The sequence below is a fragment of the Leucopleurus acutus genome (genome assembly GCF_964270905.1).
Source record: "Leucopleurus acutus genome assembly, chromosome: 9".
Lineage (NCBI taxonomy): Eukaryota > Metazoa > Chordata > Mammalia > Artiodactyla > Delphinidae > Leucopleurus > Leucopleurus acutus.
Genome location: NC_139144.1, coordinates 50,330,308 through 50,347,904, shown reverse-complemented (window position 1 = coordinate 50,347,904; position 17,597 = coordinate 50,330,308). Strand labels below are relative to the sequence as shown.

The following is a 17,597-nucleotide window of genomic DNA, read 5'->3' as shown; positions in this document are numbered from 1 at the left end:
ATTAATTTACTATCAGTTCTGAAGGAAGGATGGAATAGTTGAGGCCAGTTACTGTGTTTATGATTTTTACTTGAGGGTTTTATTATAAATTGGCATTGCTATCTTGATTGGAAAATAAAGAAGAGGCCTGTTTTTTAAAAAGTGGTTGATGGAGGTTCTGTTAAGAAGAAAGAATGTATACTATATGATCAGATTACTTTCATCTTATGGATTTGTTCAGTGAAAGACTGCCTGAATGCTTAATACATTTTTAAGGTATTTTTTAAAACTTATATTCGTGCCTAGCTTAAAATACTTATGTCCAAGTCAGCAGGTAATTTATTTGACCCTGAGCTGTGAAGACTGCCTTTTCTCATCTGAGCATGCCAAATTGCATAGATCATGCGAAGGTTCAGAGGTTGTGAGAAAGGAAGTCTTAGTGGCAGTTTCTGGAGAAGGATGCTGTTTCTCTTGCTTCCAATGGTGTTATCATCCCTGAACGAGAAAAAAATGCATTTTAAAATCCTTCTGTCAATATGAGCCGACTCCCTATGGTCTTCATAGAGCTAAATTTTCATTCATGCAAATGGGTGTTTTCATAGGACTGTGGGATGGGACTTTCAATTAGGGAGAAAGCAAATTACACTCTCTGGATTTGGGGGGGAAAAAAAGAGAACAGTAACATTCTTATGCATGCCAGGTGGATGAATGGAAGAAATGTTAGGATTTGTGGCCATATCTTCAGGGTTTATGCAGGAAATCGTGTGTGTGTGTGTGTGTGCGTGTGCGTGTGTGTGTGTGTGCGTGTGTGTGTGTGTGTGCACGTACACGTGTGCGTATAGAAAGAAATACACTTACTCTCTGTTTAATATGAATATGGGTATAATAATCTGTCTCTTCAATCTTAATCCCAGATTAAAGCCTCATTTTCTTCAGTTTCTTCAGATATTTTCACATGGCTTCCAGCCTCATTATCAGACTTTTTATTTTAGTCAGGAATGGAAGTGATGCATAGAATCCTAGTTGCTAGCCAAGCAGAGTAGACCTAAGTGGTTACATCAGTTTCTAAGTCACAGAGGAATTCCCAGGGACTAGTGTAGAGCTGAGCAGGCTACACTGGTCATTTGTTAGTTAGAATTAGTTCCTTTCTGAATAATTCTAAGGAATGAGACGCTTTGTGGCCTTGAAGGGTATGTGACTAGATTAAACTTCGTGAGACTTTATTAAATCACAGCAGACTTTTTGGATGTTGAATGCTGTTGAATTGCTATGCATTCGTTTTTGATTTTTTTAAGCACTTTTCAAAATCTCTACAACAGAAAAGTGCACAATTCATAAGTGTGAAGCTTGGTTAATTTTCACAAAATAAACAAACATATGCAACCAGCATCCAGAAGAAGAAATAGAACATTACCTATTTACTTTTTATTTTTTTAATTTTTATTTATTTATGGCTGTGATGGATCTTCGTTTCTGTGCAAGGGCTTTCTCTAGTTGTGGCAAGTGGGGGCCACTCTTCATCGCCCATGCAGGCTCAGTAATTGTGACTCACGGGCCCAGTTGCTCCGCGGCATGTGGGATCTTCCCAGACCAGGGCTCGAACCCATGTCCCCTGCATTAGCAGGCAGATTCTCAACCACTGCGCCACCAGGGAAGCCCTACCTATTTACTTTTAAAGTGTGGGAATCTTCAGGTTTTAGTAATTTGGGGCCTACTAAGCAAGACAATGTGTAAAATCTAGAACATACTATGCTACCTTTAAATTTGCTTGTGTAATTAGTAATGTAATCTGTATTCATCATTTGATTGTCCTGTGGAAGATCAACAGTGGTACGTTTAATCCCAAATAATTTTTGTTTCTTTTAGGACATAGGATTTTTAAAAGGGACCACATTTTCTCCCCTAATTATGGTATGTTTAAGTCAGTATGAATGCAAGTTTATACTTTTTGTAAAGGCAACTCAGAAGTCTGTTGATGAAGAAATCAGCTTGGAATCTAAACATTGCAACCCCCAATCCACAATCTAAATGGTACACTAATAATCAAAAGTTGACCTCCTAAGCAAATATAAAACATGGACTTTGTGAGGAAGGTAGAACAAAGTGTCTGGAAATTCACTTCTGCTTCCCCGTCTCATTGAGTAACTTCTCTCACCTGTGAGACAGAGAACAGATTTAGAAGCCAGCATCCAGGTTCAAATGGCGAGCCCGGCCTAGCCCCAGCACCTAATAATGATTCTTAAAGTTTGAGACATCTCATTCTATTTTTTCAAGTTATTTTAAACTTCATAATCAAATCTTCAGATAAAATTATGTTTTATCAATTAAAAATATTTCTCTCACACTTTGTAAAGCAAACATTAAAAACATTCTGGTTGGGACTTCCCTGGTGGTCCAGTGGTTAAGAATCCACCTTCCAATGCAGGGGACGCAGGTATGGTCCCTGGTGGGGGAACTAAGATCCCCCATGCCGTGGGGAACGAAACCAGCGCACTATAGAGCCCTCGAGCCACAACTAGAGAGAAGCCCACGTGCTGCAACTAAGACCCGAGGCAGCCAAATAATAATAAAATAAAATTTTTAAGAAAAGCCATTCTTTAAAAAAAAGAAGCATTCTGGTTGGCATTTGCATTATCTCCTAGAGAATGGCAGATACATGGGTCTGAAAAGTAAAAACAAGTAAGCAAAATTACATCTACCAGCTGACCACTTTAAAATGGGAATGAAGTGAAGAAAAGTTAAATACACGAACAACTTTTAACTGCCAAATGCAATTAGCAGTTGAATAGTCAAGGGATGTCAATGATATAAAGTTTGTTATGAGCCAAGCGCACAGTATTTATAGTGAAAGTGGGTCTCTAAGAAAACACAAAGCTATTCATATTGGTTCTCACTAGGCCATCTCCATACGGGAAACGTGAATATCCATAAAGCTGTTTCCAAAGGTTTTTCAACCACACATTTGATTCTCCTTCAGATGCATGAGCCTTGGCTCATTAATGTTACAGGCAGAATATCATACTTATCTCTTTGGTATGGAATCCCCTAGTCAGCAAGGTTAATCAGCGTAATGCACCTTAAGTACTTCCTTTATGGCCCAAAGCCTCAGGTTCTTTGGTTGATAGTCATATTTTTAATTAAAATAACCAATGAATGATTTCACTGGAAAACTTTCTGGCAGGTACTCTATCTACTTTACTAAGTAGCAACTGCCTTCCAAATATCTTGAAAGCTCTTATTTTCACTCTCTTAATGAGTCATCTTCTCATCACCTAATTTTCCTCTTTACCAGAAATTCACTCTCCTACTTTCCTATTGCCATCCCAGGGTTCTTTTCCTTTCCTAGATGTTCAGATTTTTTTCTTTTAAATTTTACATTTCAAGCTTATTTTTTTTTTCTCTCCTGGGGAAACTCTGAGATTTATCCTGAAAATATTAGCTATTAAAAAATAGGTAAGAATTGTGCTCCAGCCTGTAATCCTTCAGGACTGTGTAAATACGTGGACACAGCAGAGCAAATGTCTGCTTATCCAGCCACGAGCAGTGTGTGTAACCTTTGGCTGTAATAACAGAGGCTTCTTGTGTGTGGGGTTCTTTGGACTCAGATAACATTACAGCTGATAACTGTGGCAGAGCCGAGCTTAGCTAAAGATTTACCAGAGATGTGTATATCCCCCCAAACACTGGAGCAGAATCAACCCTTCTTCCAAAAGGTGGCCCAAACACTTCGCTCCTTACTGTATTTCCTGAGCCGGGGGTTTTCTACTCAGTGACTCAGGCATATCTCTGGATTCAGATTTAAATTAAACACACACACACACACACACACACACACACACAAAGGATTGGTCTGTGTATTTTTGTAGGGGCATAACTCCTAAATTCCTTTAGAACTTTGCCGAGAATTGATATTGGTTTGGAGGTGGACTGCATGTAGCTTTCAGATTTGGGGGAGACTAGGTATACAAACATGGGCACTTCCTGCTACTTAATCTCTACAAGATATTTATCCTCATTTGTAAAGTGGAGGCTTTGTCAAGACCCCCTCTAGATCTCCTGCATGCTGATAATCTTCAATGTTTAGAAGGGGAAATTATAGAAACAGATTAAGTGTCATGGTCTGGGGAAGGTAAAAAGTAATGGTAGATGCTATAAACCCACATGGGTGTGGCCTATATTTGAGAGTTCTCTCTGGGATGTTTTCCTAGGAGAAAGAATGTATTTTCTTCTCAGTTAAGCTCATTGCTCAAGCAGAACTCAAGCAGAAGGCATCACTGCCCACAGACTGCAGACCCAGGGTGAGAACCAAGTAGTTTACATTAGGGGAAGCAGTGCCTTCCTCACGTCTGGCCCCATCAAGGGCTTTGTTCCTGGGTTTTACTCCCTCCTTACAGTCCTTTGGGCAATCTGAGCACACAGTCAAAGGGCATCCTGGACTCTGCAGAAGTGAGCAGAGGGGGGCCCTTTGAGAGACAAATGCGAAGAATAAATCACATTTTGAGTTCTGAAGCCCTGGGACAATATTGCTGTGGAAAGAAGGGAGAGTGTACAAAATGAATCTGACTGATTAGTTAACTGTATTTCTGTCATGCTGTGACCATTGGGGGTTACATTTTGTAGGACAAATTTTGATCTCTTGACATACCAGCGTCGACACAAATGTGTTAATGGGTGCTGCATCACTGTGGTTTTTTGGCAATGGCATTACCTCAGGTTTGGTCCTCAGTGAGGGTAGGTGTGGTGGAAAGGGCACTCCTGCTTGTTTCCACACTTGGTACACAGTGACTTGTGACCGTATCGTCATTTAAAGGTTGTGACTGGGGCTTTCCTGATGGCGCAGTGGTTGAGAGTCTGCCTGCCGATGCAGGGGACTCAGGTTCGTGCCCTGGTCTGGGAAGATCCCACATGCCGCGGAGCGGCTGGGTCCGTGAGCCATGGCCGCTGAGCCTGCGTGTCCAGAGCCTGTGCTCCGCAACAGGAGAGGCCACAATAGTGAGAGACCCGCGTACAGCAAAAAAAGAAAAAAAAAAAGGTGGTGACTATATGTGTGTGGCCTGTTTGCTGTGGACTGCTTCTGTCTCTTCAGTGGGCTTTCCTGCTTTGCAAGGGCTTGAATTATCCAGAAACTCCTCCCCACTACCCCCCACCAAAGTTCTGCAATGTAGCTTCAAGATACATTGCGACAGACCCTGATCTATATCCGACTATCTATTGTCTTCCTATCTCTCCACTCAGCTCCCTAGGGGCACCAGCTAAGGGGTCTTGCTGCCACCCACCCATCTACGTTCCTACCACCCACATTCCTTTCTAGGAGAGGTGAGTTGTAGGCACAATTTCATTTATGAGGTTAGCTGAATTCCAACACCTGGCCATCTCTGAGCCCAATTTACTGGTTAATGATTATGATTATAGGACATGGAGATGAAACTGATTGAGAGGTCAGGGATGACCGATTCATGTAATAAACAGGCAGGATAGATTCTCTAAGTGCTACTGGGAATTTAGGAGGAAGAAAAAAAAATCAACAAATGTATCTCCATATCAGAGATGTGACATAGAGATGAATTCGGGATCTTCTTTCTTTCCTTATGATTTGTGAAGCAGGCTTGGCGCTAAACCTATTCTACTCCCACAAAGACAAAGACAGATGGAAACCCTGCATTGCAGATATTCTGAGTCCATTAGCTTGGACTGAGGCAGACGACTTATGGCTCCAGCAGGCTGAAAAAGTGGCAGTTTTCTCATCTGGAAAATGAAAGGCTTGGACTGGATAATCTTCCCTCCAGCGCTAACATTCTGTGTTTCTTTGATTTTACATCAAAATGGTGTTTTCTTAATCAGCTCTCTGCTGCTTCCTTTCTGAGATCATTTTTCTTACCACTACAGAAGCAGACTTGAGTTTCCAATCAGTTGCTGCATAGAGCTGCCTAATCTTTGCCGTTAATTGGCAAGCAAAACACACTCCAGTTTTCAGATCTGGAACCAGCTTCTTTGCAAGAGAGTTAGAAGAGGCTGTCTTTGCAAATTGCTTGTAGAGGAAACTTGAGTATTAAGATGACTAAGTATTGGTGTTAAGTGATTCCTTCCTTATCAAAAGCAGGTTGCATACCATATAGCTTAAAAACTATGCTTGGAACACAGATTCAATGTGCACAGCTAAATGGAAATGTATATATGGATATATACAAATGTATTGTGTATGCATATCTATTTATACACACACACACACAGGCACAGGGTTGATCCTCCCCAGTCCAGACTGTCTGTGAAACTATTTGTCTCTACCAGGGAAAATCCATATCACCAAATACCTTTCAGTGTCTGAACTCTGGAATTAGTATCTTAGAACTTAATTCTATTGTATGAATACAGATTCCTACATAAATTCAGATAATCCTAAGAGGGTCACACTTTAAACAATCCTCAGTCTATTAGACCTTTCCAATTAACTTTGGATTTCTTTTTAAAGAACAACTTTGGATAAGGGGAGAGTTGGGAGGACGAGAAAGCAAAATGGCCCTAGAATTCTGAGTGAGATGAAAAGAGACTAAAGTGTGTGTGTGTGTCTGTCTGTCTGTCTTTCTGTCTGTCTAGGTTGGAGGGTGGGCCATAGAAAAACAAAATTCTGGTTGGGAGCATTCATTCCCTCAGGATTAATCAGCATTGTGCATAACCCTATAAATAACCTCTTTTAAAAAATATAAATTTATTTATTTTTCACTGCGTTTGGTCTTCATTGCTGTGCATGGGCTTTCTCTAATTGTGGCAAGCAGGGGCTACTTTTCGTTGGCAGTGCACGGGTTTCTCATTGCGGTGGTTTCTCTTGTTGCGGAGCACAGGCTCTAGACGCGTGGGCTTCAGTAGTTGCGGCTTATGGGCTCTAGAGTGCAGGTTCAGTAGTTGTGGCTCACGGGCTTAGTTGCTCCACAGCATGTGGCATCTTCCTGGACCAGGGCTTGAACCCGTGTCCCCTGCACTGGAAGACACTGCACCACCAGGGTAGCCCTAAATGGCCTTTTTAAACTAAATTATTTTTCCTCCTGGCCAGGAGCACAACAGTTTTTTAATTTTATTTATTTTTATAAATAGTAATACACGCACAAGGTACTAAATTTAAAAGCTCAAGGGGAGCATTGAAGGATAAGTAAATCCATGTTCTTGTCCCCCAGTCCCCACCAGTGCAACCAGTTTCTTGTGTTAGGTGTTTATAAATATTTTCTTACCTGTTAGCCTTTATGCACACTCTTCGGCTCCCTGCTTCTCTCATTCAATAATATATCTTGAGATTTTTTCCATACCAGTATACACAGAACCTCCCCCTTCTTTGTAATGACTGTATAGTGTTCCACTGTACGGATGTACATACTTTATTTAAACAGTCTCCTATTGATGAAGATTGAGGTTGTTTCCAATCACTAACCATTAAGAACAATGCTGTAGTGTAGTGCATGTTGTTGTCCTGGGCCAGGTTACCAGAATTTATAACTCCCAGGAACTTCATACTCTTCATAAAGAGTTCAATGCAAGTAGTGTTCCTGGGAGTTGTGTAATACAGTGGCCCTTATATGGCATTTCACACATGAGTGAATGTACTTGTAGGATAAATACCCAGGAGTGGTGCGTAGGTAGTTCTTTTCACTTAAATGAGAGACTTTTAATACCTAATCACCAGGCACACCTTTAACGTGGTCATCATCCTCTGAGTGCCCTCCAGGTGCTCATTTTTGTTGCCCAGAAGTATTTACAATATTTTAGATTTTTCTGACCTCATCTAATCAGTGAAGAATACAACTTGTACTTCTCTTGTTCTGGGTGCTATACCCTATTAATGTAGCTAAAGATTGTATCAGCATTTGGGCAGCTTCATCTTACTGTTGGCTCATTTCTAGATTATTGTCAACTCAAATACTTAGGTTTTTCCTCAAATAAATTACCATTAAATCATAATCTGCTGGGACTTCCCCGGTGGTACAGTGGTTAAGACTCCGCACTTCCAATGCAGGGGACGTGTGTTCAATCCCTGGTTGGGGAATGAAGATCCCATATCCCACGCGGTGCAGCCAAAATATTAAATAAATAAATAAAGACGATCTTTCCAAAAAAAATCTAAGAAAAATAAAGAAACTCATAATCTGCTTACTTTGTACTCGCATAGTGGAATTTTTACAACCTATTGTAAAACCAAACTTCTGATGTATCCATGTTAAAATTTGTATTGTTGTTTCCACCCTAGAGTCTCTTCTAAGCTGTTGAGCTATATCTACATCTTCATCTTGCCATTAAATATTTCATCTTTCTGTACCTATTTTCCATTCTCCACTCATAGTGAGCTTAATGCCGTGGCTCTGGGTATTGACATTGAAAAAAGGATTTATAAAGTTATCTTTGTTATAGCTTGTCAAAATGGCAATCATTGGACACTTGGGAAAAAGGGACTAGTTCAGTGTTCAGAAGTCAGAGGTAAGAGGGAAAAAGGAAAGAGAAAGAGAGAGGGTGAGAGGGAGGGAGGGTGGGAGAAGAGAGAGAGAGAGAGAGATTTTCAACAGCTAATGGGAAAATTTTATTTAAGATCTCAGTTCTAGGAACAACTATGCTTCTCCTGACCAATTAATCTGTGTATAGCTTGTGGGCATAGTTAATTGTGCAACACATCATGTTGTCCTGTTTATTTTGGCTGCTGGGAAGTTCAAAGGCAAATTTGCAGTGTGGTTCTAGCATATATACAACACAGTTTATATTTTGGGTACCTATCTGACCCTGGACCTCTTTTTATTTTCCTTCCTTATTTTGCCTTCCTTATTTTTTCCTTTGCCCTTATTTTCTAGATCATTAAAAAAAAAATCTTGTGTAAAATTTGTAAGCTGCTATAAATTCTTCTTAATTCTTCTTCGGAAAGAGGTGTTGTATAAACTGATAGACAGGCAAATAAAATCTTGGTGTGACAAATTTTCTAAAGACATCAAATACATTCATACCTTAGCTTAACAATAGCAACAACTAGAGGGAAAAAGAACTGTGATGGAATGAACATTATAAGCTTGTAAGTAACAGCTTTGGAATCATTTAAGACAACGATTGGGAGTTAAAAAAAAATCTTTAATAAGAATGTCCTGTAAATCATCACGTAAAATAAAATGCAGTCACATAAATGAAGGTCTCAAACACAAATGCCTTGGACAGCCAGGAAGGTGAAGTAAATGAAGGACCAAGATAATAGGGAAGAGTAGAAAGCCCCTGTCCCATTTAAGTAATCCAAATACACTACTAAGCTAAACATTTGCAGATTCATCAGCCACTAGTTTACAACTTCCAAATCATCCGCCAATTTTATAAATGTGACGAAAGTAAAATACTTTGTAAAAATCCTCACTAATTCTCACAGGGAGAAATCCTAGGCCAAGAAGTTAAACTTTCTCTCCCTTTCTTTTTTCAGGTTATTGGTTGCCTAGTTACAAATTAAAGTCTTCCTGGGCCACAGGCCTGCATCTCTCTGTCTTGTTTGGTCACGTGGAATGTCTTCTGGTGCTACTGGACCACAATGCTACAATCAACTGTAGACCTAATGGGAAAACCCCTCTTCATGTGGCTTGTGAAATGGCCAACTTGGATTGTGTTAAGATTCTCTGTGACCGTGGAGCAAAGCTCAATTGCTACTCCTTAAGTGGACACACAGCTTTACACTTCTGTACAACTCCAAGCTCCATCCTGTGTGCCAAGCAATTGGTTTGGAGAGGTAAGTCTTTCTGGGTGGCTGACATTGTCATCTACTTGCCCAGTCATGGTTTTGAAAATTGGTGACCCTTACTTACCTCCGGCAATGTAGTACATATCTCTATTCATTAAGCCTAATTCAGGGGGCCCTAAAAATATGTAGAGAGATAGTTATGTTGGCCCCAGTCATTCAGTGATGATCACATTGAATTCTTATTACTGTTTTAATTGTAGGAGTCTCGTTAATTAACACATTTATTTAACAAATATTTATTAGCTTCTAGGATGTCAGGTAATGTGCTAAGAAAGTAAAAAGAGAAAATAGTTTCTGACTTCTAGGAGCTTATATTCTAGTAGGGGAGATGAATATTGATGAAATAAATTATAAATACATAACTGTAAATTGGGAAAGGAGCAAAATAAGGTGCTATGAAAGAGAACATCAGGAGTAAACTATTATAAAATGTGTAAAACTTCTCTAAAGAGACAATATTTAAGCTGAAACTTTATAATGAGAAGGAGCTGGCCATTAAAAACAAGAGCAAAGAAGAAAAGTCTAGGGATAGCGAATAGCATGTGCAAAGTTGCTAGGGGAGCAAAAAACTTGGAATATCCAACACATGGAAGAAGGCCAGTATGGCCAGAGTATCATGGGGGGGGGGTGGGAGGGATAAGAGGGTAGAGGGTAGTGCCGCCAGATGACATTGGATGTGTCAGATCATATATGGCCTGATGGGTGCCGAGTGTGGGGTTTAGAAATGGAGCCACTGAAAAGTTTAAAGCAAGGCAATGACACGGTTTAATTTTCACTTAAGATCATCAATATGGGGTCATTCATAAGCTGGGTTGGAGAAGGCCAAGAATGGAAGCAGGGAGACCAGCAGGGAAACTCTTGCAATAGTGTAGGTGGGGGGGATGATGATTTGCACTAAGGGGAAAGCTTGGATAGGAAAATTAGAAAATGGGTTTGCAATATGTTTTAGAAGCAGAATTGGTGGGACTTGGAGATGGATTTGATATAGGTGGGGGTGGGGCTGGGTGACAGAAAAGGAAGTTTCAAGAATCATTGCCAGGTTTCTGGCTTTAGAAAATGGCTGGATAGTGATGCCATTTTTTAAGATGGGAAAACTTGGGGAAGAAGCATGTATGTGGGGAAGATCGTTATACCATTTTTTTTAAGTTGGGTTTACAGAGGTATAATTTATATACCGTAAGTTCACTGTTTTTGAGTAATAGAGAGTCGTGAAACCATTCACCACAATTATCTCAAAAAATCCCCCGATGCCCTTGGTAGTTAATTCCCTCACTCTCCCCCGACCCCTGGCAACTGTTGATCTGTTTTCTGTCCCTTTAGTTTCATCTTTTCAGAATGTCATATTAATTAAATTATACAATATGTAACCTTTTGAGGCTGGTTTCTCCAGTGTAGCATAATGCATTTGAGATTCATCAATGTAACTGCACTCACCAGTAAATCAGACCTTTTTATTGCTGAATAGTATTCCGTGTATAGATGTAACACAGTTTATTCACTCCCTAGTAGAGGGGCGTTTGGATTGCTTCTAATTTTTGACAATTTTGAAAAAAGCTGCTCTAAACATTTGCATACACGTTCTTGTATGGACATGTTTCATTTCTCTTGGGTAAACACCTAGGAATGGGAAGCTGGGTTGTATGGTAAGTTTATAAGAAACTGCCAAACTGTTTTCCAAAGTGCTTGTACCCTTTTGCATTTCCTCCAGCAGTGTGTAAGTGTTCCTGTTATCCTCCATCCTTGTCAGAACTTCGTAATGTCAGATTTTTAAAGATTGTTTTAGCCATTATAATAAGTATTAATAGCATCTCATTATTGCTTTTAATTTGAATTCCTCTAATGACCAAAGACATTGAGTATGTTTTCATGTATTTGTCTGCCAGCTGTGTGTTCACTTTGGTGAAATATCTGTTCATTTCTTTTGCTGCTTTTTTTTTTTTTTTTTTTTGCAGTACGCAGGCCTCTCACTGTTGTGGCCTCTCCCGTTGCGGAGCACAGGCTCCGGACGCGCAGGCTCAGCAGCCATGGCTCACGGGCCCAGCCGCTCTGCGGCATGTGGGATCTTCCCAGACCGGGGCACAAACCCGTGTCCCCTGCCTCAGCAGGCGGACTCTCAACCACTGCGCCACCAGGGAAGCCCGCTTTTTTTTTTTTAAATGGTTGTTTTCTTGTTATTGATCTGTGAGAGTTCTTAATATATTTTGGATACTAGCCCTTTGTCAAATATGTATTTTGCAAATATTTTAATTCATTCTTTGGATTTTCATTTTTCTAATGGTGTTTTTAAAAGAACAGAAGTATTTAATTTTGATAAATTCAGTTTATCAATTTTTACCTCTTATGATTTGTGCTTTCTGTGTTCTAGCTAAGAAATGTTTGATTAACCCAAGTAAGAAAGGTTTTCTCCTACGTTTTTCTTCTAGAAGTTTTATAATTTCAGGTTTTACTTTTATGTCTTTGATTGATTTTGAGTTATTTTTTGCATATGGTGTGAGGTATGGGTTGAAGTTCATCTTTTTCATGTATGGATGGCCAATTGTTTCAGCATCATTTGTTGAAAAGATTATTCTTTCACCATTGAATTGTTTTGATATTTTTCTCAAAAGTCAATTGGCCGGGACTTCCCTGGTGGTCCAGTGGTTGAGACTTCACCTTCCAAGGGTGCAGGTTCGATCTCTGGTTGGGGAGCTAAGATCCCACATGCCTCACAGCCAAATAACCAAAACATAAAACAGAAGCAGTATTGTAACAAATTCAATAAATACTTTAAAAATGGTCCACATAAAAAAAATCTTAAAAAAAAGTCAATTGGCCAAATATGTATGGGTCCATTGATCTATATATCTACTTTTTGCTAATCCTCCACTGACTTGGTTGCTTTATATCAAGTCTCAAAAGCACATAGAGTGAGTCCTTCTAGGTTAGTTTTAAACATGAGAGGTTTCAGACCTCTTTGAGACATCAAAGTGAATAAGTCAAGGATGCACTTGATATAAAAGTATATATTTCAGAAAAGAGCTCTGAACTAAAGCAGTAAGTTTAGGAGCCATTGGCCTATAGATTGTATTTGAAGCCAAGGAAATCAATGAACTCATCTGGATAAACAGTGTAGAGAGATAAAAGAGAACTTAGGACCAAGCTCTGACAAATTCTTATGTTTCGAGGTTAGCAGGATGGAGAGGAGGCAATAAAAGAGAGTGAAATTATTCTAGGGTTTTGATTTCTCTTCCTTGTGATAATCACTTTCCTCTATAATTCTTTATTTCTAAGAATGTGTTAAAATATTCCACACTAAAAAAAAAAAAGAGTGAAATGTATTGATAAATGAAGTTGGAGAAAATCCAAGAGCATTTTTGGCATCAGAGAAACTAAGAAAAAGGCAGGTTCAAGAATGGGGGAGTGGTCAGCTGTATTGATAGCTACTGAGAGGTTTAATCAGATGTTCATTAGATTAAGTGACAGAGTTATCACTGGCAAAAATAGTTTTGATGAAATGGTAGGTGCAGAAGCCAGATCAGAAGATGTGAATGGGAGGTTAGAAACTAGAGATGGCATATGCTGACAACTGGTAAAAGAAATTTGGCTGCAAATGTGAGCATAAGAGTAGCATGATTGCTGAAGGGGGTTTGGGGGGGGGCGTTTGTCACAGGAGACTATTATCTACAGTTGAAGATAAAAGGAAATGTTTGGGGACTTCCCTGGTGGCGCAGTGGTTAAGAATCCGCCTGCCAATGCAGGGAACATGGGTTCGAGCCCTGGTCCAGGAAGATCCCACGCGCCGCGAAGCAACTAAGCCCGTGCGCCACAACTACTGAGCCTGCTTTCTAGAGCCCGTGAGCCACAACTACTAAGCCCGTGTGCCACAACTACTGAAGCCCGCGCACCTAGAGCCTGTGCTCTGCAACAAGAGAAGCCACCGCAATGAGAAGCCTGCGCACCGCAACGAAGGGTAGCCCCCACCTGCCGCAACTAGAGAAGGCCCCTGCGCAGCAACGAAGACCCAGTGCAACCAAAAAAAAAAAAAAAAAAAGGAAATGTTTGTACAGTGAAGGAAATGATTTATAGAAAGCAAACAGTTGAAGATGCATGAAACAGGATAACTGAAAGGTCCAAATCTTAGAGAAGTTGAGATGGGGTGAAAACCAGAGACCTTGAGACACATCCTCCTTTTCATCAGGTGAGCCAAAGTAAAAGATGGTTTTAATGCCAGAGCACTTGTAGATTTGGTTGTGGTAAGATGAGGGAGTCCCTATCTGGTACAAAGTCATCAGCCAAAATGAGAGCAGAAAGACTGGAAATTGGATGAGAGAGGGGAAGATATGGAAAGGTCATGGGGAAAGAATGGGAGGACATGCTTGAAGATGCTGTGGTCTTCTCAACCTGTGAGAACTAAAGGGAAAAAAAAATCAACCCAGCTTATTCTCCTTCTTGCCTGCCCTGGGAGGAAGGGCCCAGTGCAGAGATGCTTGGAGAAGGACAGGCATTGATTGGAGCTTATCCACTTTACCTTCCCACATGGGACCATCACCACCTTTCACATTTACTTATACATTTATTTTTAGATTTAGTTTTTTTAATCTACATTTTAACTAATTAATTTAAACTTTTAAGCTGTTTATCTTCAAAATTTTTGGAAAGTTAAGAAATTATATATTTGTTTAGTTATTGATCTTTTATATCACTACCTTTTCATCAACCACGGAATAACAGTGAGCTCCCGACCTCGTCTTTCCTCAGAGGTGTTACCACACAGCTTTCCCAGAGGACACAGTTATTCCCCATGTGCTTTATCCCTGCCGACAGAGGGAGGCCTACCTAGAGAGGGAGGAGTAAAGAGGTAGGAGGAGACTGAGCAACGCCCCCTGTAGGCTGACACAAGGAATTGGACTGATAACCCAAGAGGAAGAGTAGAAGGAAGTCTGTTAAAGATAACTGACCCTTTAGCACCACGTCATCAAAGGCTGAAGCCATAACAAGAAAGATAAATTAGAGAACACAAAAATGTTTGTTTCAACATCTGTGTGGCAAACAGATTATAAAATTAAAAAGCAGTCATAAAACTGGGAAGAATATTTGGGACTATATGACAAAGGGCTCATATCCTTACTATGTAAAGAAACTTTAAAAATTAAAGTTAGGAGGGTAACAACTAAGAGAAAAAAAAAAAAAAAGCACAAAGGGACCAAGAACAGGAATAGGTATTTCAGAAAAAAAACAGGCAAGCATATAAACGACAAATAAAGGTAACATAATGATCACTTGTATTGTAATCAGTAAAATGTCAATTAAAAATAAGAATTAGATGTTTTGTTGTGTTTATTACATTAACGAAGATATCAAAGATGATAGTACATATGTTGACAAACACGTGGGGCAGTGCTCTCACACAGGCTTAATGGAGTGAAAATGCATACGATTGAGGGGAATATCAAAAGCTTAAAACCTTTTTAAACTCAGAAATTCTGCCTCTAGGATTAGGGACTAATTCAGCACCTTTTGACTCAGGGTTCTCATTGATGTAGGGCCTCAAATTCAGACTTTGAATATATCTCTAAACAAGGTTATACACTGAGTCAGAGATAACTGATGAGAAAGAAAGACATTTATCATGTAACAGAATTTTCCTTGGTCACGTGATCTGTAGTACACTAGAAATTGAGACTTCTCCTAATTCTATGAGAATCTTCAAAATAGTGGAGTTATAGTGTGTTTTGTTTTATATTTTTGCAATAAAAGCTTTGATTGGTTAAGAAATACATTTAAAATGTACCAGAATTTTAAAAGATATATTGGCATTTTAAATTTTTAATGTACTTAGAGTCTCAAAAAAGTTGCTTGATTTCTTTTTGCACTCAGAGAGTCATTTATATTACTGAAATACTTAAAAAATATTTTTATATATAATAGAAAAATTTAAGCTGTTACCTCCATACCATACAGACGTTAAAAATGATATTATAAAAGAATGTTTACTGACATAGAAAGATTTAAAAATAAGTTCATAGGAGTGTATGAACTGCATAAACTTATTTTTCTAAAAATTGTATATGATTATGCATATCAGAAAATAATATATGAATTATGAGTCAAACTTGATAGCATAAGTAATATTTAGCTGTAGCTAAGTAACTTCAAAAAAGCAAATTTGTTATGTCAGATCCTTACTCTTAGAATAAATTTTTTTTTAAGTGTGATACCTGGAAAATTTTTCAAAACAAAATAAAACTGTAAATCAGGTAATTGGGTAAAATTTTACCCATTTTATGAATGGAGGAAAGGTGAAAAGAAGTGCTTGGAGGTAATCTTCTAGTCTGGAAATTCTAGAAGACTGTCAGCATCTTGCAGCCTTTCTTTTGCATTTTTATGTCTTCAGTTTCTTGGACAGTGCTTGGCACATAGGAAGTACTCAATAAATGATCTCTGACTGATCTGGGAATGGCTCCAGGAGCCCTGAGTGCATGGAAGGGAACTACTGCCATCTAGTAAATGGAAACTGTTATGTTCACAGTTAATTAAATGCTGCTGTTGGTCAGTTTTACTCTCTCAGTCTCTAGGGAGATAGCTGAGGGATGAATTTTCTCTCTCCAGGATTATGTGGTAGGCACTTTGAGAAGTCACATACATCACTTTGTAGCTGGACAGAGGGAATTGAGACAGCACACAGACAAGGAAAATAAGTCAGGCTAAACATTAAACTCAGGACCAGAGAAGTCCATTAGAGGAAAACCAATGCCATGGCAACTGAAAACCGATGTAATTTCATTTGCTATTTAATGGGCTTTTTGTGGAAAAGTGCTCTTTGTGGAAAAGGCTAATTGAGGCCAAAAAATTGCATGCAATTTTCTCTTAAAGGATTTTCCCCTATTTTTTCAATGTTGCAGAGCCTGCTTTGTCCTCAGGCTGGATTTTGTCTGCTATTTTTTTGTTTGTCTTTCTACTTAATGCCCCCCATCTTCTGGCCTTTGTTTCCTTTGGTATTAGTATAATAGTGTTCATCAGTTGAGAAGGCTTATTTACCTCAGTGAAAATGTCCTTTCTGTGAATCCTGCATTTCCCTACAAATAAAGAGAGTCAGGTCAGGTTTAGCTGACTGAAAAGCAGCATATTATTTCTACCTATTCCCTTTCGTAAGAGGAAAATGAAAGCTGCTTGCTTTTCTCTGCATGAAGCAAATCCTGACAGTTGGAGGAAAATTTGTTACTGCAGGAAAGCCATAAAAATTCAAATGTTTCCTAGCAGAATGTAGCATGAGAGCAATGTAAAGGAGACCATGCCTTTTAAAAGACTGTCCCCTGCTACTTGGTGTGACAGTGGCACGAGTTACCTGCACATTAGGAAATTCCCGATTCAATGATGTGAACACAGTAAGGCAAGATGTCATTGGACTTCACTTTGGCCAAGAAATAGATATGCCTGCTTGACAGACACCTCTCTCACCAGTCCATCACCTTCTGTCTTTCCATCTCTTAGGTTATATATTGTAATAGCACAAATCTGACCCTCCTAGTCACTTGCAAATAACCTTGGGGATTTTTGTCCCATATGCTGTATGGGACATACACCTGTACAATAAGAATTTAATATTTTCTTTAAATTGACATTACTTATTTAATTTTAAAGGAACTTTTATATCACTATAAAAATTAATTTGTCACTGTAAAAAATATGCCAAAATCCCTTGCTGTACATAGAAGGTAATAGTAACAGTAAATAATGGGCAATCAAATTCTTGACCTCTGTCAACCCAGAGACCTTCTTTTCTCAAATGGCAGAGAATGACTTTAAAAATCCTCGTCTTTTGGTTGCTATTTTTTCTAGAAGCATTATCTTCAATTCCTCTGCTCTGAATGAATGAACTTGAAATTTGTTTGCA

At 39.1% G+C, this 17,597-nt stretch overlaps 1 protein-coding gene across 2 annotated transcripts in view; it reads left to right on the top strand.

The window, feature by feature from the left end:
• Window positions 1–17,597, top strand: part of ASB4 (ankyrin repeat and SOCS box containing 4) — a 120,873-nt gene that overhangs the window by 57,612 nt on the left and 45,664 nt on the right. For both annotated transcript variants that reach the window (XM_082846465.1, XM_082846466.1), the window contains one exon: window positions 9,413–9,712. In XM_082846465.1, the coding sequence (XP_082702591.1) occupies window positions 9,413–9,712 (300 nt within the window). The remainder of the gene's footprint in view (window positions 1–9,412; window positions 9,713–17,597) is intronic.